We start from the raw sequence: 21,057 nt of genomic DNA, 5'->3' as shown, positions 1-21,057 counted from the left end.
ATCTCGATCACCTTCCTCCAGTTGTTTTATTGGATAGAAAAACAGAATTGAGTTTTGATAAATTTATTTCACCCTGATTTTATTAGCACCCTTGGGTCAAAATTCTGCATTCATTTTATACATGTATAAAATGGATATATATAAAATTGGTTAGGGTGTTTATAGTTTCATTCTGCAAAAGTCTATGTTCTCTCATTTTTATCCCCCCAAATAATTAATAATTTATTATTTTTAAGCATGTATGGAATCATCCTGTTTCACTGAGTGAAAATGAAAGAGATTAACTATTCATAAGAACTAGTCACAAGCAATTAGCAGTGTAAAAGACTGAGATCTGTTTCTCTGTGTATAATCTTAGATGAATCATGGCACAATTTGGTCCATCTGTTTTATGGCCAAGTCCTGTGAGAATATGAGAAGATGGGAAAATTCACTTAGCAGGTCAGACCTTCACCAGATACTACTTTACAGTCACTATCTGGTTGGACCTGAATTAAATGTCAGTCTTAAAAGAAAATATACCCAGAATTTGGAGTGTAAGAAGTATTGGCAATAACACATATTTTTAAAACATTTTTTTTCCTTCCAGGTGAAGTCTTGGAGAAGACTGAGGAGAGACTTGTTTATGGAATAGAGTTCAACAGCACCCTTCTGGAGTGCACCCCTCGGACCTTACAAGCAAAAGTAATCTGGTTTGTCCAGCGAGCACATGAAACTAAGAAGGAAGAGGTAAATATTCTTACATACTACCTTTTTAACTAAGAGCCCACTATTAGAAGTATTACATCTTCATTGAAAAGCCTGTCATCAGTTGCTGAAATGTACATGGGTGTCAGGAAAAATCATTATGTTCATCTGCTCTCTTAAATTAATAGATGTGAGAATTTCATCTGCTGTTTGCATTCAGCATCTTGAACACAGATGTTAGAAATGTAGTGAAACCCTATTTAAGATCTCAAAACAAAAGAGAATCCAACACTTCTCTTGGTATGTTATTGTACAGGTGAAAAGTAAATATATTGCTCCCAGTGATAGTCTAAATTAACATCTATTAATTCTCGCTGACTCAACTACTACCTTATAGAACCTCCTGAAAATGGGTGTTGGTGGATTCTCTACCTCTTTTACATATATTTCACTTTTGTGAAAGTGATTCAGAAGAGTTACTATATTTATATCTCAATACCTCTCTGATGCACATAGTGTAGCTATCCCCACTTAGTACCTGGAAGGACATAGGGAGAAAGGCGTCAGACTACCAAAGGATAGACTAGGCTTGTGAACATGAGAACCAGCTTAACCATAGGCATAGAATCACAGAATGGTTTGGGTTGGAAGAGACATTAAAAATCATCTCATTCCAAGCCCCATTCCATGAGCAGGGACACCTTCCATTAGACCAGGTCACTCAGAGCCCCGTCCAATCAGGACTTGAACCCTTCCAGGGAGGGGCCATGCACACCTTCTCTGGGCAACCTGTTCCAGCGTCTCACCACCCTTACAGTAAAGAATTTATTCCTTATATCTAATATAAATCTACCCTCTTCCAGTTTAACATGGTTACCCTTCATCCTATCACTATACTCCCTGATAAAGAGTGTCCCCCCCCATCTTTCCTGTAGGCCTCCATCAAGTACTGGAAGGCCACTATAAGGTGTCCCCAGGGACTTCTCTTCTCCAGACTGAACAACCCCAACCCTCTCATCCTGTCCTCATAGGGAAGGTGTTCCAGTCCCCTGATTATCTTTATGGCCCTACTTGGGACTCACTCTGACAGGTCCATGTCTACCTTACAATGGAAACCTCAGAGCTGAACACAGTACTTCAGGTGGGGTCTGACCAGAGTGGATTAGAGGACAAGAATCACCTTCTTTGACCTGCTGGCCACACTTTTGATGCAGCCCAGATGCATCCCACTTTGCTGGATCATGTTGAGCTTCTCATCAACCAACACCCCCAAGTCCTTCTCTGAAGGGCTGCTCTCAATGCCCTCATCAGTCAGCCTGCATTTGTGCATGGGATTGACTTGACCCATGTTCAGGACCTTTCACTTGGCCTTGTTGAACTTCATGAGATGTGCATGGGCCTAGCTCTCAAGCCTGTCCAGATCCCTCTGGATGGCATCCCTTCCATCCAGCATGTCAACTGCATCACACAGCTTGGTATCGTTATCAAACTTGCTGAGCGTGCACTCAGTCCCACTGTCCATGTCACCAACAAAGATGTTAAACAACACTGGTCGCAATGCCACCCCCTGAGGAACACCACTGGTCACTGCTCTCCTCTCAGACACTGCAACTTTTTGAGTGTGACCATCCAGCCAATTTCTTATCCACCAAATGGTTCATTCATCAAACCCATGTCTCTATGTTAAAGACAAGTATGTCATGCAGGACAGTGTCAAATCTTTGCACAAGTTCACGTAGAAGACATCAATTGTTCTTTCCTTATACACCAGTGTTGCAACTCCATCATAGAAGGCCACCAAATTTGACAGGCACGATTTGCCCTAAGTGAAGCCATGTTGTCTGTCACCTATCATCTCCTTATCTTCCATGTGCCCTAGCATAGTTTCCAGGAGGATCCACTCCATGATCTTGCCCAGCACAGAGGTAAGACTGAGTGGCCTGTAGTCCCCCATGTCTTCCTTTCTTCCTTTTTTAAAAATGGGGACCAGCAGATCTCTGGAGTGGGATTCATCTGATAGAAAATGTGGACATTTATAACAAGGATCTACCCAGGAGCTAGTCAATGTAGGCTGCCTTTGAAGTCAGACTAGATGGTATTGTAATTATAGACAGTGATGTCACCTCAGGTTAAACTAAGTTTCATTTGGTCAGGTAAAAAATGATTAGTAAACCATTGAATACAAAATTAAATAAGGATTCCACACTCTGCTTTAAATATCTAAAATTAAGCAAGAGCAATGTCATTTCCACTTCAGGCATATTTTTGCTTCAAGTTTTGTCCAAGTCCTAAATCTCTGCATTGTATTTCCTCATGTATTTATCTGGAAGATCTCTATCTGTGCATAATCATTCTTACAATAGAAGTATTAATCAGGTATTTCACAGAAGGCAGTGAACTGTGAGCTGGGGAGGATATCTTACTATATGCACATCACATTAGACCAAATAGCTCAGATATTGGACACAAAAAGTGTAAATTTGAACAAACTCTAACCTTTCATTATGTCTTTATAATACTAGAATGAATTTGTTTCAATGTTTCTCCCCTGAAAGTTATTCTATTTTTCATGAATAATTATATAGTCTTTAGAAAAAGACAAATAAAAATAGAAAGAAGAAGGATCATAGCGTCATAGAATCACAGAATGGTTTGGGTTAGGAGGGACTTCTAAAGATCACCTAGTCCATCCTGATCACCACAGATGAGGATATCTATCACTAAATCAGATTGCTCAAAGCCGTATCCAAGCTGGTCTTGAACACTTCCAATGATAGGGTAGCCATAACCTCTCTGGGCAATGCGTTACAGTGTCTCACCACCCTCAACATAGAATATTTCTTCTTTATGTTCAATCTAAATCTACTCTCTTACAGTTTAAATCCATTGTCCCCTGTTCTATCACTACAGACCCTGGTAAAAAGTCTCTCTCTGTCTTTTTTATGTCCCCTTTATATATTGAAAGGTCACAATAAGCTCTCCCTGGAGCCTTCTCTTCTCCAGGCTGAACAACCTCACCTCTCATCCTTTCTTCATAAGAGAGGTGTTCCATCCCTCTGGTTACTTTCATTGGCCCTCTCTGTCCCACTCGAACAGGGCCAGATTTTCTTGTGCTGGGGACCCCACAGCTGGATGCCGTATTCCAGGTGGGGTCTCACAAGAGCAGAGAGGGAGAACCAACTCCCTTGACCTGCTGGCTACATTTCTTGTTATGCAGCCCAGGGTATGACTAGCTTTCTGGGCTGCAAGTGGACATGGATGGCTTTCATCCAACTTTTCATCCACCAGTATCCTCAGGTTCTTCTCTTCAGGGATGTTCTCAATCCATTCATCACTCAATACTTCTATTCTGCTTAATATTCAGCACCTTATTGTTAAATAGAAAGATAAAGATTCCATTATCCTGGGCATTTATGTCGGCTGGATTAGACAGCTCAGTGCTCCTTGTTTGCGAGCTTCTGTGAATTCCCCCTAGTTAATAACCTAGCTCTCAGGAGCTGTTCCAGACTTGGAACTGGGGCTTTAAGATCGCAATGGTCCTGCAGTTAGATATACAAATACTTACGACTGTCACCTCAAAACCATTTGTCAATGTGTAAGAGAATTCACAGGGACAATTATTACAGGTCAGATGGCATATGCCCATTTGTTTTCCATTCAGTAGTTTATTTGTATGTTTCAACCTCATTTCCTTCTGTGATTTAGCCACAAGTGACTAACCCATGCTGGGAAAACAGGAAACTGTCTGCTCTACTATCTGTTCTTCCATTCTTGCCAGATTCTCTAGATTGCTTTCCTTTCACAGATCAACCTCTTCTTACTTCAAGTAAATATGTTTGTTATCCAAAAACTGTGTATTAAAGGATTGTGGATCTCTAATCTTCCTCTCAAAAATTAATATTATATTAATAAAAATACAGTTCAGAAGTAATTGCAGTTTTAATGTAATAATAAAGGTCTGTGCTCTATAACTGCATCAATTTGTTTTTCAGGTGAAGACAGATGATAGAATAATCAAAATGGACCTTGGCCTCTTATTCCTGAAGCTGCACCGTCTGGATGCAGGGACTTATTTTTGTCAGACAGTGGAACACAGCATTGTTCACACTGTCAGGAAAATTACCTTGGAAATAGTTGACGAAGAACGTGTAGATGAAATGTTCAATAAAGACTATGAGGAGGAAATGCCTCACAAAATGCCATGCCCAATGCAGAGTAGTATACCTCAGGCATCAAAGCCATGGTACAAGGAATTTCTTCAATTAATAGGTTACAGCAACTTCCAGAGGGTGGAAGAATACTGTGAAAAGGTGTGGTGTACAGATAAGAAGAGAAAAAAGCTGAAAATGTCTCCATCCAAGTGGAAATATGCCAGCCCTCAGGAGAAGAAAGCAAGGATCAGGCCAGAGCATTACCGGTTGCCCAGGAACATAGCTGACTCTTGATGGACAAAATCCATCCACTGTTCATGGGCAAAATTTTATTTGGACTTAAGCAAGAGGGAGAAATCAGTCTTGGTTATGGTAAATGACACAGGTTTATCTATATAAAATATTTGGACTGAAAACAAAAATGTTATGATAAGTTATACTGTACACTCATGATGACTGTTTAGAAGCATTTTAAACAAAATCTTCTTAACTATCTGATTCTAAATAGGTCAATGCAATCAGTTTTACATTAGGGAGAACGTGACAATCTTCAGACTTTGAGTGCTTGAATCAGTTTCCTGTGTGGACCATACTTGCGCTGTATATTGTTGCACATGATGGCATATTTAACAAATTCAAATAGCTAAGTATTCATAAGTGGATGAAAAAAATAACACATATCTTTTCTTTGTTTCACAAATTTTTCATGTTTCTGAAAGCGGCACGTCTTAAGACCTTTCTTTTTGATAGTGACCTGTCTGGGTTTGTCACTGAGAACAATGAGTCATGTTAATACAGTGTACTGCTATTTCTAAAGATAATGAAGGGAAATCTTACTTACTTCCCACCTTTTTTTGTCTTAGTCATTTATAAAGCGCAATGTGCTCTCACAGCTAAATAATATTGCCTAGTAACTTGATGTAAATCAAATGCATGCTGAGAACACAAACAGAATTAAATTCTTCCACTTATCTATATATATATATAAAAAAAAAAAAAAGCTGGAATAATGATTTAGATAGAAAACGAGTCGATATTGTCTCTAGTAATGGACATTGCCTTAGTAATGACACGAATTAAGGGAGTGCCCTCTTGTGGCAAAACAACGCAAAATGCGATATTACATGTTTTTCTGAAGAAATGTGTATAGTGAAGAGGTATTATCCAGATCCACAGCTGGTTTGTTTTCAGCACACACTTTTAGTCTCCATGTACTAATTTCACAGATTTAGAAGGCAGTGTTGGAAGCCATTTATACTGTAAAAACAGCATTTAAAGTAAGTAATGCTTTATGTTGTTAACATGCATTTGGGGTAAAATGTAGTTAAAAAGTTAGGATGCAGATTACAAACAAGAACAGAATTATGCAGCTGTGTTACTGTAGTTTCAGGGTCTTCTCCAGGTAAAACTTTTCCTTATATATGATCTCTAGTCAGAAGGGCTGCTTTACTGTTCTCATGAGTGATACCAAGAGAGGATACCAAAGAACTAAGTTGCTTACAATCAAAAAAATTAAGCACAAGAAACCAGAAAAGCTAATATTTCACTACTTGAGAAATCTGATATTACTATGTGAAATTGATTTTTTTTTAAAATTGTAAATTAAAGAAAAAAAAAAAAAAAAAGATGGGGAAGTTATAAATACAAATGACTCACAAATGAGTTAAATCCTCAAATGAGAACATGATGCCAATAGGGGTAGTAGTCAAGCTAATACAGATTTTGATGCCACTAAGAAAATATACAAGATATTCACCAGCCACAAAGAGGTTCATGTTGATCTTCAACTTCTAATCAGGAAACAGAATTTGGTCTTAATGGGAATTAACAGCCTGCATAACAGAGATCTACTAGGCTTGCTGTGTTAACAAATGCAGCAAGCAATGCTAACCCAGTATTTACCAAACAGGCTGCATCTTGCATTTGCTGGCAAGACTGGTGAGCTTTTCTGTGCTCCTCTGGGAGCAGAGACTGTCCCAGAGTTTGAAAGGAGCCCTTGGGCACACTGTCAGAAACTGCAGTATGAAAAAAATAGGGTTTCACCTTATGTCCCTATAACAGCAGATAAATCTTTCCATCAGCCAGTTGTGTTAAAGAAATCAACTTATCTGAAAGTTTGCACTTCGTTTAGCTAGAATGCCTGTTTAAGGGATGGGACCAAACACTGTGAGCAGACTTGCATGAATTCATGAAGTTGCTAACTTTGATCTGATGCAGGGGACTGGATAAATTCACTTTTCTATGACAGTTTAATGGGCCTTAGTTGCAGTTAGGATCCTTTGTTTGTTTACAACTATATAGAAAGTGCTAACACTTAAGGCTGTGGCAGAGGGAACATACACAGAACAAGAACCCCTGATTTATGCGTAAACCCCTATACAATCCTCATTGGCATCCTTGATGTAAAGCTGTTAAAACACCACTGTAATAATTTTCTGATGAATTATGGAGTCCACTTCTTTTCAACAGTAATGGGAGTTTTATTTTACTTTTTCTGATTCATTTGCTAGTATTTAGTGTCAAATGTACCATTAATGGACTATTAGAAATGAATAATAGCATCTCAGACTGATGAAACAAACTTTGTGTCTCATTCTCTCAGAGTTCAGGTGGAAATCATGTGATATGCAAATCAGGATTCCTGGTTTAATGGGAGAGTGTGTATTTTTGGATTCCCATCCTTTTAGTGGCTACATGTGGAGAATTGCATTAATTTTTTATTTACCTTTTAAATTTAAATTTCTAGCTCACACCTTGCTACTTTCATGGTTGCATTCCCTGTGAGAATTCAGAACTACAGGGTCTTGTTCAAAGAGTGCTATGACATCTATGGAAGAAGAGAAAGAGTGACAATGTATTTTGGAAGGATACGCACAAATGTGCTCATACACAGAAAATGTTATTTAAAATACTTCTTTGTATATTTGGGGGCATTGTCTGCTTCTTCTCATTATGAGTTTGCTGTATTTTGTATGTGCATGAAGTGGTCAAATTATAAATGTAATTAAGAACCATATTTGGCTGAAATAATCTGTATTATTTCTCATCATTTATTTTCACCAGACAATATGATTATGTGTAGATCACTAGTCACACATATTCACCATGCATTTTATGGGCAGAGATCTCAGACCAGGACAGAGGGATGTTATTATACAGTTGCCAGGTGGGAAACTGTGGCACAGAGTTAACAGTCATATTTGAAGAAGTGTTAGAATTAACATAATGAACACAGTTACAGAGTTTTTCTTGTTCTTTTATTTTCTTTTAATTGGGGGGAGGGACAAATTTTCTTTTCCCCTAAAAAAGGTCACTCAGTTTCCCTTTTTAAAACGTCCATTAATCTCCTTAGTCTATCTTGGAGCAGTGAAGCTGGAGTTATTTATTCAACTTTATGTCTCTGGGTCCAGGAGGCACAAATGCCTCTGAAAGCTGCATTGTCCAGTTAAGAGGCACTGAAAGTAAGCTTTTCTATGTCTGTAACTCAGCAGGATGTCTGCAGTCCCTATCAGCCCTGGAATCCTGTTCAGTTCACTAAATTATTGCTTTTAAAGGGGGATTCATCTCCAGTTAACACGGACATTTATCATAAATGAAACCATGATTGACAAGTCTTGCCTTTGGGTGATATTTACTTTCTCCACTAGTAATGAATGATTTTTTTTTTTTCTTATTTTAATTTTTTGAGGAAATAAGTTATCTGACTAGCACTACAAAAAGAAAAATGGCAAAGCTAGCAGTGTTATGTAAAACTACTAGTTGCTATGAGTTAATCAATATTTTACAGTGATGTACACATTTCTGAACAAATTTACCAAACATCAATCTAATCCATCATTGTAATCCCATTTCACAAAACAACTTTTTCCCTTTGAGATATGACTCTCATGCAATGTTGAACCAGGGAATATATTGTTAAGCCTTTGCAACATGTGCTTATAATTTACTGAAGTGAGAGGTGCAGGACTGATCATAGTTGAAAGTAGTTAGAGCATGAGCACCTTAGCTGTGCAATAACTAGATTTCCTGAGATTTTTATCCGTATCTAGAAAGAGCAGATTTAAAAGCAGGAGGAGAAGCCAGGATCCATGAATGTTTTAGTGAGTCACCGATCCTGTTTCAGAACATCTGTGGGCTAAAGAGCCATTGTGAATAACTTGTTTCTGTAGACTTCCCCAATTGCAACACACAGAAAATGTAATTGAAACAAAACATCTCTTTCCTTGCAATGTCAGATACTTCAACTGCAAATTTACATGCCTTTGAGAGTGTTTTTGCATATCTTCAAAGAGCTGTGTTTGAAGAAATATAGTCTAGGATTACATTTAATGTGGGTGCCATTGTATATAAATTATGAACTCTCAGAATATCTCTATTCAGTTTGAAATTCAGCTTATCCAACAAATTCACACATTTAGTCCATGATGATTTTTCCTCAGTCTGAAGAATCACACTCATCCAGTGTCTTCAACATAGATTTCAAGCATGTCTGTGAAGGCACATAATGTCAACAGTTGTCATCATCATTGTGATCATCATAAGCCACAACAGCTCTCACTGTCTTCTCTTCCCAATAATGAGATTAAACTTGCAGACCAATGGGCATGATTAATGTACCATGAGCATTTTCTGCATTTTAATTTGCTAGATGCATTAAAAGGGGCTATTAATAATCAGAATTTGAAGAATGCGCTGAGAACCTTGTCAAAATCAAGGTAATGGAAATATTCCACCTGTAGCTTTAACTCAGGCATAGAGATCACTAGTACTTAATTTACTGCACTTTCTTCCACTTGAATGTGTTACTTACCACAATATTATTTTGCAATCATTAAAAATAATGAAAATTTGATAGTGCTTTTTATGTTCAAAATTTTTTTATTTTCACAACGGCCACCAGAGGGATGAAAATACATTTTAGTATCCCTTACTCTGTTGTTTACAGGAGCAGAAAAGGCCTGTGGCCAGACAAAGCTCCCCCACTACACAATGCAGCATCGTGCTGCAGCAATGTAGAGTAGTGCCAGGTGAGGGGGCAAGTTAAATCAACCCGTCACGATGTCACACAGAGCCCCCAGCTTGTGCTCCAAAAAGTGTGTAAGAGAGTGTTTGTACTAATCAACACTGTTTTCAGGCAGCTTCAGTTTATGATAGTATAGGCTACAGTATAGGCTAACACAGCCTGCTTGGTTGCTCCTGCTATAGGGTAGAAACATTTGGAAGAGGGTCAAAGTGAAAAAAACAAACTTAGTAAGTCAATCGAGGAATATAAAGCCCCTTTATGGTGATGTTCATTCATGATCTTGTCAGACTGTGTGCAGGGTACAGTCCATATTAATATTTAAATCGCAAGAGCCTATGGTGGTTGTTTCAGGCTTCTTTGGATTGTTATCTTTGTGGGGGGAGGAGGGAGAAGATGTTGATTTTTGGTTGGTTGGTTGGATTTTTTTTCTTTTTTTCTCCTTGGAATACTTAGAGAAAAATACAAATTTTTAGATTGCAATCTGTCAGGTCCTTTTTAGATGTGTTCATTAGGATGAGATGATTGTCAGATTAATTCCACCATGATGCTTTAAGGTAATCAGAAAGACCATTTCAAGGTAATTTTTGTCTCATAGTAAATACTCCAAAACATCAGAGCTAGCCAAAAATATGATAACTACTTCTGAGTAGTTTTGTCTTAGATAGCTAGCACGTGAAGACAGCGTGGAGGATGAAGTTGAGAACATTTAACAAGAAAATATATATTGGGGAACGGTTTTGGATGGAGGGATTTTTCATTTTTTTTTTAAACAGTAGAAATCATTAAGTGATGTACTTCCATTTGTTCAGAGGTCATGTTTCATCAGAGACTAATTTTAGTAAGAAATCATTATTATCTAGTTTTGCTTGGAAAGAGGGGAATTAGGTGCTCACTCACATTTATACCACATCTCTGTGAAAAATAAAAAAAAATGGTATTCATAAACCTGAAGTATAACTTCTAAAGAATACCTGCCTTTCTATCATTCTGACTTTTAATCATGAAAAAGAACAAAAGTGTTTATTTTTTAACTTCTTAAAAATATAGTAATTTTTTTTATGTGCACTGACCTTTTAAGAGTGTGCACATGGTAAAAATTCATTAAACCTCCAGAATATAAAATATTCTCTTGAAATTATTAATGTTCCATCCTAGAACATTACCATTTCTCTTCTGCACTCTGGCTTTTTGTCTGTTTTCCATACTTTCATGGCATTGTTTTATGAATTTCATTAAATGTTATGCTGGGCACAGAGAACTGTGAGCTGGCAGATGAATATTCGGCTGTGAGTTATTTATATTGGTGTGGGGTTAGTGTCTAGAAGGATATGAGAACTGCTCACCCACATAAGTGTTTAGAAAAGACCTTGAATTGTGATTTGTTATCATAGTCCTTGTGCCTGGGTAGATTATGAATTGTGGGTACATTTTTCATTGCATAGAGAATACGATCCAGAAAGGCAGAAACATCATTTTGTTGCTTAAAAAAAAAAAAAAAAAAAAAGAAGAAATACATAATTTCAAAACATTTTCCATCCCATCTATCCTTTTCAAAACACTAAAATACTCAAATTAAGAAACCACAGAGGAGAAGAAACGGTTACAGGGATGGCCTTTCTGGGGCTTCCTCAGTGCTTCCTGACTGGTTAATATGGTCACCTGTTGTGTCTCTGGTTGTGAATGTAGGATCAGTACAAGCAAAAGCCCTTCCCATACATTTCTGTAGCTATCAGTGGGGCTGAAGCTGCTGAGAGGACTGCCACTTCTACAGCTTGTGCCAGGGAACAAGCCCCCGTAGGGATGATTCTCTCCACTGGCTGTTTTCAGCATGTTCAAATGCAGCTCAACTCTGATCCTGGGATTAGACAACTCAAGGAGTGTGATGTCTTTTGGGGTCCATCTCAAAAGCTATATGGCAGGAGAAAATGGTGCCAGATTAGAGGATGCATTGTTGGGAGAGGGTTGGATGTAGGATGACTGGTGGGGAAGTGGGTGGAAGATGCGGGGAACCATTTCTCATTCACAATGACTACTTGCACTACAGTGTATTTGATATTGTACAGTGCAGAAGGAGGAGGGAAGAATTTGTTAGGATTTTTCTGCATTTTTCATGTACCCTATTGGAAAGCTGGTTTCATAGAATTAGGAGTAAGTAAATGACAGCATCTGGCCAGCAGATGCCATATACTCCACAGAACTTTCAATTGCAAAACAGTCTGCGCAGAGGGCCATCACTGTGATTACAGAAAGCCCTCAAAAAAAAAAAAAAAAAAAATCTGTTTTCCTAGTGGGACCTGAATATGCATTCAGGCTACACTTCCAAAGGCTGCAGAGGAATTGTGTTGAGCCCCTATTCTATTTTGGCTTTAGGGGAAGTCGGTTTTCTTTCCCCTCACTAGACATAAGACTACAAAAGACTTTCAAATGTGGAAGAGCTGAAAAACAGACTATGATCTCTTTCTGGTCCCCTATTCAGTCCATTACCTACATAAAAAATGATTTTTTTAAAGCCATATTAAAAAGTGTATCAAGTAAAGCAATTAGTCTATAATCATAAACAAAAGCCATGTTTTGGGAAATCTCTTATTACCTGAAACTAAACCTTCCTGTCATGAACACAGTGAAGTCTATACTCCCCACACAAGGTCTAGGAACACAGATAGACCAAGGACTTAGTCAAGGCAGTGGTTTATGTAGCACAGATGGTCTGTCGTTCTTTAACGAATACGACTTCTACCTTAAATAAGTAAAACTAGCCTGATGAATTTACAATCAGTAGATATTTTGTAACAGACTTAAAGAGGTTGCTTTCTTTAGAGACAAACTATTTTGTCTCTTTCAGCAAGAGCTGGTTATCTCCTAACATGAGAAGTTTGGGGACACACAAGCAGGGGCTTTTGTACTGATCGTAGTCCTAAGAAGAGATTAAACTCTCATATGTTCACTATTCTTGCTGTTTTTTTCTGGTGTACCCCACAAATGCTGCAGGAACAGAAACAAATATCTTGTTTTCATGTGCTTTGTGTGACAGATATGAGACTTTACTGTAAAATGCACAATGTAACAATTATCAAATACATGGGAAAAGAAGAAATATTGCCAAGACCATATTTCAGGGTAGTGAACTAGGTCCTTGTGGCAAAGCCTTCAAGATATTCCACAATATTGTGAGAAGTAGCAACTAATTACCAGCCTCCCCTTTAATGACAGGAGCAGATAAACACCACAGATCTCCATAATAAGCAATCTCTCCATATTTTGATTTCTGCTACTCCAAGGAACAGATTTCTGTTAAAAGGAAAACTGATTTTAATTTAGAGACAGGATCTGACACAGAGACTGAACATCTTCACCACTACAAGGAACACCTTGCTTTCCATTCTCCTAGGAATTCTTTGGGACTTTGTACCACAAGCAAATAACATAATGTAATTTAGGTTCCTTTTCTCATGAAAGATTGGACCAAATGACCTTTCCAGGTCCCCTCCAACCTGGGCTGGTCTGTGATTTTGTGATTCTGTGAACATCACTGGTCAATTTATTGCACCACATTTATTACGTGTTGAACACAAAGTAAAGCCACATATGTCTTTCTCCATCTCCAGATTTGTGTGCCAGTCAATTGTAAAATCTTTCTATTACTTTGTCCTCAAAGAGAGATGTCATGCCTCAACAGGTACAGGAGAAAGGTTTAGAAGAATGTACTAAGTGAAAACAACATGTCCTTTGGTGCCTCTTAATATCCAGGTTAAAAACTGAAGAAGGCTTCTCTGCTGTATGCTTTTTGCACATTTAATACTTGTTTCTCCAGTTTCTTACCTTGTTACAGAACAGAGTACTGGGGAAATTTTTTTTATTTGTTGACTGAATGGAGTTCCAACCTTCAAAAAGATGTAGTTAGAAGGAAGTATTTCACACAGGTTAGTAACAGCAATTGCAGATGCTGAGAGATCCACGTGATCTAGCTAGGTCTTAGCCATGTCTCACTTTCCCATCCCTTTATAGGATTTAATTGGAGAGCTGTTCCTGATTTTTTAGTTCCAGTGCAAATTCTTTTGAGTTGAGAAGATGTCTAGAATAGTAAAAAACTCACCTCCTGGTAGGCCTGAGTCACAGTGATGAAAAGCTTATACTGCTAGTAGCTCCGGCATACATACATACAAGAATTGAAAGCAAGACCTGTAGCTACTCCAGTTACAAGAGCTTCCCAGGCTTCAAACACCTGATGGATCAGCCAAAGAATAGCATGAACAAGGCAGAATTTCATCATTAAAGAAGAATATTACTCTGAATTTAGAATGCCTGAAGTTCACCAAACAGATGAAATGGAAATACAATGATAAGATTAGCTGATGCTCATGTATTATGCTGAAGACTCATCAGTTTTCATGTGAGAGGTCAGAAAGAAAGTTCCCCCCATGCAGCTCTGATCCAGGTTTAGCCTTGTCCTGATTTTCTTCATTTTGTTTTCCCCCCAGAATGGGGGGAATACTTTTGCTTTCCATCACTATGTTATCTGAAATTAAAATTAAAAGCTCTATGGACTTCATAAAGTCCATAATTCCCTGAGCAATCTGGTGGCCTTCTACAAGGGAGTGACTGTGTTGGTAGATAAGGGAAGAGCAACTCATGTCATCTACCTTGACTTCTTCAAGACCTTTGACAAGATCACATAAAACAGCCTTATCGCTAAATTGGAGAGATATGAGTTTGATGGATGGACTATCTGATGGACAAGGAACTGGCTGGATGGCTGCATATGAAGAGTTGCAATTAATGGCTCCGTGTTGAAATAGAAAACAGTAAGCAGTTGTGTCCCTCAGGGGCCTGGGATTAGTACTTTTCAACATCTTTATTAATGGCAGACAGCATGATTGAGGGCACGCTCAGCACTTGAGTGATGCCAAATTGAGTGGTGCAGTTGATTCACTAGAGGGGAAGCATGCTATCCAGTGGGAACTTGACAGGCTGCAGGAGTCGGCCTATGCGAACCCATGAAATTCAACAAGGCCAAGTCTATAAGAAAGACATAGACCTGCTCGAGCAGGTCCAGAGGAGGCCACAAAGATAATCAGGGGGATGGAACATGTCTTATGAGGACAGGCTGAGAAAGTTGGGGTTGTTCAGCCTGGAGAAGAGAAGGCTCCGGGGAGACCTTATAGCAGCCTTCCAGTACTTAAAGGGGGCTACAGGAAAGGTGGTGGGGACTGTTTATCAGGCAGTGTAATGATAGGATGAGGGGTGACATTTTTAAACCGAAAGAAGGTAGATTTAGATAAGATATTGGGAAGAAATTCATTACTGTGAGGGTGGTGAGACACTGGAACAGGATGCCAAGAGAAGTTGTGGATTCACCCTCCCTGGAAGTGTTCAAGGCCAGGTTGGACAGAGCTTTGAGCAACCTGGTCTAGTGGCAGTGGGGGTTGGAACTAAATGATCTTTATGGTCCCTTCCAACCCAAACCATTCTATGATTCTATGATTCACAGTTCTATTGTATGTGTAAGCCACATATGTGGGTTGTGCTCGTAACAAAGATTATATGAATCTGCTTTGGATGGTATGAGCTGAAGCTTTTAGAGTTAGAGGTTGCCTATTCAATTCTAACAAAGGTACAGTCAAAAGCTGTTATTATATATATGGACTTCCAGGGAACTGCTGAAATAATTGATAATTACCACATATGGTATAATAACCTTGCCTGTAGATATCTTCTGCTACTTCTATTAGTACCTTCATATTTTCATACTTCTGCCACTTCTGTTTATATCATCAGTTTTAAGCATTTGAAAGCTATTTGCAAAACTAGTCTAGAATTTGGGCTTTCACAGTGAAAGCCTGCATTCTGCTGTCAGAAAATGAGAATTTTACACTAGGAATTTTCTGCTCAGAATTTTGTATCTCTGCTATGACTGTATTTTCAAATGTCTTATTATGTCCATGAGGCTTTTCTTGCATCAGCAGTCACTTGAGTTCCCCTTATTTCTCCAGTGAAGATTTTTTTTAATTACAGTATTTAAAAATGTCATTTAGATGAAAACGCCATATTAGGCACTTCACAGAAATCAGCTACAGAATTTCTTCTTAGCAGAGATTGACTTCTTCAGATCAGGGATTTAGCTTAAGCAACTTGAAACCGATCTTTTAGAACATTTGGCATGGTTAGTATTCTTAAAAGAGAAATCTCAGCAGTTGATTAGATTTACACAACAATGTTTCTGGACATGTTCAAATGCAAACTGTGAACCAGTTTTGGAAAAACTCTTTGTGGATTCTGAAAGATATGGCTCATATGCCAAAGTCGTCATCTTTATGAAATGATACTTCATGCTAATAGGATCCATGCATACATTATTTGGTATTTAATTAGAATGCAGGGTTAAAAAAAAACTAACAAACAAACAAACAAAAAAAAAAAAAAACAAAAAAAAACACACACACACAAAAAAAAAACAAAACAAAACAAAAACAAAAACTATTAAATTTCTATAAAACTATACAGAAAAGGAATGTGGACAAAGACATTCAGACAGAAGTTTACTATATAGTTTCTTCAGAGTCTCATTTCTGAAGCACATCTTAATTCCTTTGGATATACCTGAGATAACTGGTGAAGATGCAATTATGTTGCTCAGCAAAGAAGTAGCATATGTTCTACTTCCTGAAAACAACTAAGAATCGCACTTTTGCTTTCTGATATTGCAGCCTGGTACAGCTGTAATGAATAGCACACTTACACCAGCTACATATATCAGAAAGAGGGGGCAAATGAGCAGCATAATTTATCAAATGTACTAATTTCATTAGGAATTGGATTCTGTCCTTGTTTCATTCCATAACCACATTTTTAGCTTGAGCAATTTTTGCCTTCCAACTGCACTAGCCCTGGCCCCTGATTACTTCCCCTATGTACTCCTCTCAGCTGTATCTGAACAAAGATTTATAGGGCTAGTAAGGGGTCCAGAGTAAGGAATTCAACAGTTGACACAACTGGGCAGGAGACACAGGAGGGCTGAAAGACAGTAGGAACAGAAAAAAAAAAAAAAAAAAAGTATGGACAGCTGATGCATAAGCTAGAATTGCTGTTGCATAAAGCATCCATGACCAGAGTTTGACCACCCTCTCAGTAAAAAAATGCTTCCTAACATCCAGTCTAAACCTCCCCTGGTGCAGCTTTGAACCATTCCCATGCATCTTATAATTGGATACCAGGTACAAGAGCTCATCACTTCCCTCTCCACTTCCTCTTTTTGGAGATTTTTGGAAGAAACGGGTACAAGGAAGAATACCAGTTTTCCAGGATTGGACGGCTTTCACTCCAAAATCCTGAAGAGACAAAAATATGAAACTGATGAACTACCACTTGTGGTGTGCAATTTTTTCCTTCAATCTGCGTTTAGGAAAACAAGTTCATGCTGTAACATACTTACATTCATGCTGTAACCATCACCTTAATAATTTTTCAGAAGTGAGGTCAAGAACAGCTGTCATAAGACTTTTCTTCATTCTAACTGGCCTAAGGAATATCTCAGAGCTCAAAGGTAAAAAAAAATATATAACATGGACATTATATGTAAGTAACCATTTGAAGAAGATTTTTCAAGGAAAACATTATATATACAGAGACTTATATTTGTATATGTATAAATATATAAATATAGTCTAATACATAGTTATATAAAATATATGAATACAAATATATACATCTCTCAGCAATTAGAAAGGAATCCATCTTAGCCTGAGTTCCTGAAAATGCCAAACTCCTTGTCAGATAGACAGACTCTATTCCCTCCATACAAATTGCAGGGAGGCATACTTAATCCTTGAATTGGAAATTACTGCACCGCTGATCATAGTAATAAACTTATTTCTCAGTTCACTTACTTCTGTGCCTGGCTGAGCTTAACTAGGCTGGAGGATTTTTGCCAAACAAGTCTTTGAAACTTCTCCATCCAGGTCAAGGAAAAAAAACAAAAAACAAAAAACAAAAAAAAAAAACAAAAAACCAAACAAACAAACAAAAAAAAAAAACAAACAAACAAACAAAAAAACCGACATGTTAAGAAGATAGAAGATGTACTGACATTCCTTATTATACTAATGAGCATTTTGGTCCTTTTTGCTATGCGTTAGGAATTACCCCAAGCAAGTGATGGAGAGTAAGAACAGCCTGCCATCCCAGATAGGTAGTAAAATAGGGGAAGTGATTCTATGCTTTACAGATGTCTTATCCAACCCTTTAACAAGGCGTATTTGCTGTCTCATCAGGTCCCCACTGTTGGGGGCATTTTCTTATAATCATCAAAAGGGAATAGATGGTGACTTCTTGACCAATGTAACAATGGACCTATATTTGGAGGCAGGTCTTAGGCTACTCTCTTCTCCATTTTTCACTTGCTGCTTAAGGTGTTCAATTGGTCTCTGGCTTCCTTTGCTCTAACTTTCTGCACACATGATTTACTGAGCCTGGTCATCTCACCAAAAGCTGTGACAGAGTCCTTGCAGGATTTAGAACTCTTGACAAAGAGACAAGGGCTTAACTACCACAATGTAATGCATGACCTGTAATTCTGATACTCTGAGCATCCACGGTTCCCACCTAGGACCTATACCTGGCTTTATTTGAAAGGTATTTCATAGGACTGGCATATGCCCCTATCATATACAGATGCTGCCATGGTACACATGCAAACATGTGAACCAAAATGTTCATAATATGTTACAGTCTGGTATAGTCTGTTCCTCACATATCTATATGTAAACTAACTAAATTAAAAAAAAAAAAAAAAAAAAAAAAAAAAAAGAAAAGAAAAAAGAAAAAAAGAAAAAATGTCTGCACTTTGGCTCTTTTGTGCCTTGAGAAATATGATGAAATTAATCATTCAGAATTTGCTATGCACTCAGAGTCCAGAACATCAAAGAAATTAAAAATTCTCTTGTTGGAGGTGAGTTCAAATAGTACACAATATGAAGCATCAGAAACAAATGGTAGAAGCATAAAGCAAAATATTAGATAACTTCTGATTGTTCATTTGGTGCCCTGAATAAGGTATGAATCATTGGAAGAGCTAAGATTTCCTTTTGTTACAGATTGTAAAAAGCGTAAATACATTAAGGATCAAATTAAAGCTACAAAGATAATTAATTGTGATGTTTCTTATCGTTAGAATTATTTATTTATCAGACTTTACTAATTTTTTTACTAATATTTTTTATTTGTTTATGTGCAATGTGATCTAGTACAGCTGTCTATCGCTGCTAGAGGTGCCTTTCAGAACAGATTTTAAACCATTGATTTTTCAGATAGATATGACTGATTTTTTTCACTGAGTTACATTTGATTGCTTGCAATAATAATCATAATAACAAATACAACAACAACAATAGAATACGAATTTTAACACAGACACTGTGAGAATAATTAAAAGTATCTGTGGAGAAGCTAGATGAATCTAAAACTATACATAACCATCTGACAGTCACAAATTTAGTTTCCATAGTTTTCTCATATAGTCACTGTAGAGATGAAGTTGTCTCTGATCTTGGCAAAAAGATTCTCATCCTCAGAATCAAGTTCATGATGGGATAAATAGTTATAACAAAATCAGTTATACAAGTGCTTACTTTAACATAGAAAAGCTAACTTTTACCTTAAAAAGTAGCACAAATTAATACATAAAATATACTATTGTTCCTTAATGAGCAGAATTTCATATTTGCATTAATGTACACTAATGTTCTACTGCTCATCATAATCTTCCTTTCGATTTTTGTGGGGGAAAAGTATTTTGTTGGATCAGATTTGAAACAAAAATTCAACTTTCACCTTCTAAGTAAATGTTGATTCTGGAAATGCTTCAAAATATTTAAACTGATAACTTCATTTTAAAACTTCATAGCAAGACTTCTTATATGCCTTTAATACTTTCAAGGTACGGAGGAAAAGTCAAAGTCACTCTCTCTTTCTAAATAAAGAGCTTAATGAAAAGCTTAAATACAGATATAGTATTTTTTTAGCTGTTCCTGGTGACCTGGGGACATTTTCCAGAAGGTGTCACTTTATTTCAGATATACTCCATGACCTCTGAACATTAGATAATGAGTCATCATGGGGCAGGAAAAAACAGATAGAAACTAAAGAGGGTTTAAAATACTCCTTTTTATGCAGTTATTTGCTACCTTGAACAAATAGTATAGCACAGTGGGACCTCAGTCTTAATTTCAGGTCCCTGTTATCTCCAATACAGATGGTTCAGTGTGTCATTTTTAAAGATTTTCTTATTGTTTTTTCCTTATTTTTTTTCTTGTGGCCTTGAACAGTGTGTGGAAGGGCCCAGACTGTCAGGGAGCAGCAAGGGATGGGGATGTGCTACCTTTGTCAGCAGGGCAGTGGACTCACCGACCAAGGCCAGTCCCACTGCTCCTGAGTGAGGCCAGTGGCGCAGGCTGGGGATGGCAGCCACGGTCATCCCAGAGTCCAGATGCTCAGACAAGTCTATAGCAATGACACAAGTTCAAGGTCTGGCTGGGATGTCAGGCCTGTGGATCAGGGTCAAGCTCAGCAAGTCCAAGGCGTGTTTGCAGTGTAGCTCAGGCAAGGACCAGGCAAAGGTCTGAACTAAAAGCAGCTCCTGAGCAAAGGGCAAAAGGGCTTCTTTCTTAAACAAGTCATCAAGGCTACATGGCTGCACCAAAATCAGAGTTGACCTCCAACACTAGCAAGCAAACTTCTGGCAGGACAGAGGGTGCAGAGATGGTGACTGAACTCAGGTCCCTGACACAGACTTTGCTATAAAGGTCACTGGCTTTAATGTGACAGTGTGTCATGATCTGTTATGCCTGGCACAGACACGTACCACATCGAAAGCCCTGCCAAGTATCTATGCATACCATGTGAGCACAGAACGGCCCTGCATATCAGTAGGGTGAAAACCTGATTTTTGTCCCCTGGCTGTAACAATTTTTCTCACTCCAGCTGTATTCAGTTGGTGACTCATCCTCAGTGCTAAAGGTGTAAGAAACACACAGGAACATAAGGAACAGACATTACACAGCTGAATTGTCAAAACTTCCATGGGTCTCTGGGATTTTTGTGAAGCAAGAATCCCAAGTCTCATATTTAATGCATCAAGTGAAATAGTTTTGAATTCCTTCTGTGCAAAAGCCTTCGAAAAAACACATGATATACTGAAGAATT

The 21,057-nt window shown here is 37.9% G+C and overlaps 1 protein-coding gene across 1 annotated transcript in view; it reads left to right on the top strand.

Annotated features, from left to right (window-relative positions):
* Nucleotides 1–7,854, top strand: part of SEMA3E (semaphorin 3E) — a 152,754-nt gene extending 144,900 nt beyond the window's left edge. Inside the window, exons 16-17 of the mRNA XM_032985235.2 lie at nt 590–729; nt 4,680–7,854. Coding sequence (XP_032841126.2) covers nt 590–729; nt 4,680–5,132 — 593 coding nt within the window. The 3' untranslated portion in view covers nt 5,133–7,854. The remainder of the gene's footprint in view (nt 1–589; nt 730–4,679) is intronic.
* Nucleotides 7,855–21,057: the final 13,203 nt, after the last annotated feature.

Source organism: Tyto alba, unplaced genomic scaffold, assembly GCF_018691265.1.
Source record: "Tyto alba isolate M040663 unplaced genomic scaffold, T.alba_DEE_v4.0 Super-Scaffold_2, whole genome shotgun sequence".
NCBI lineage: Eukaryota > Metazoa > Chordata > Aves > Strigiformes > Tytonidae > Tyto > Tyto alba.
This window is presented reverse-complemented; position numbering and strand designations above follow the sequence as displayed.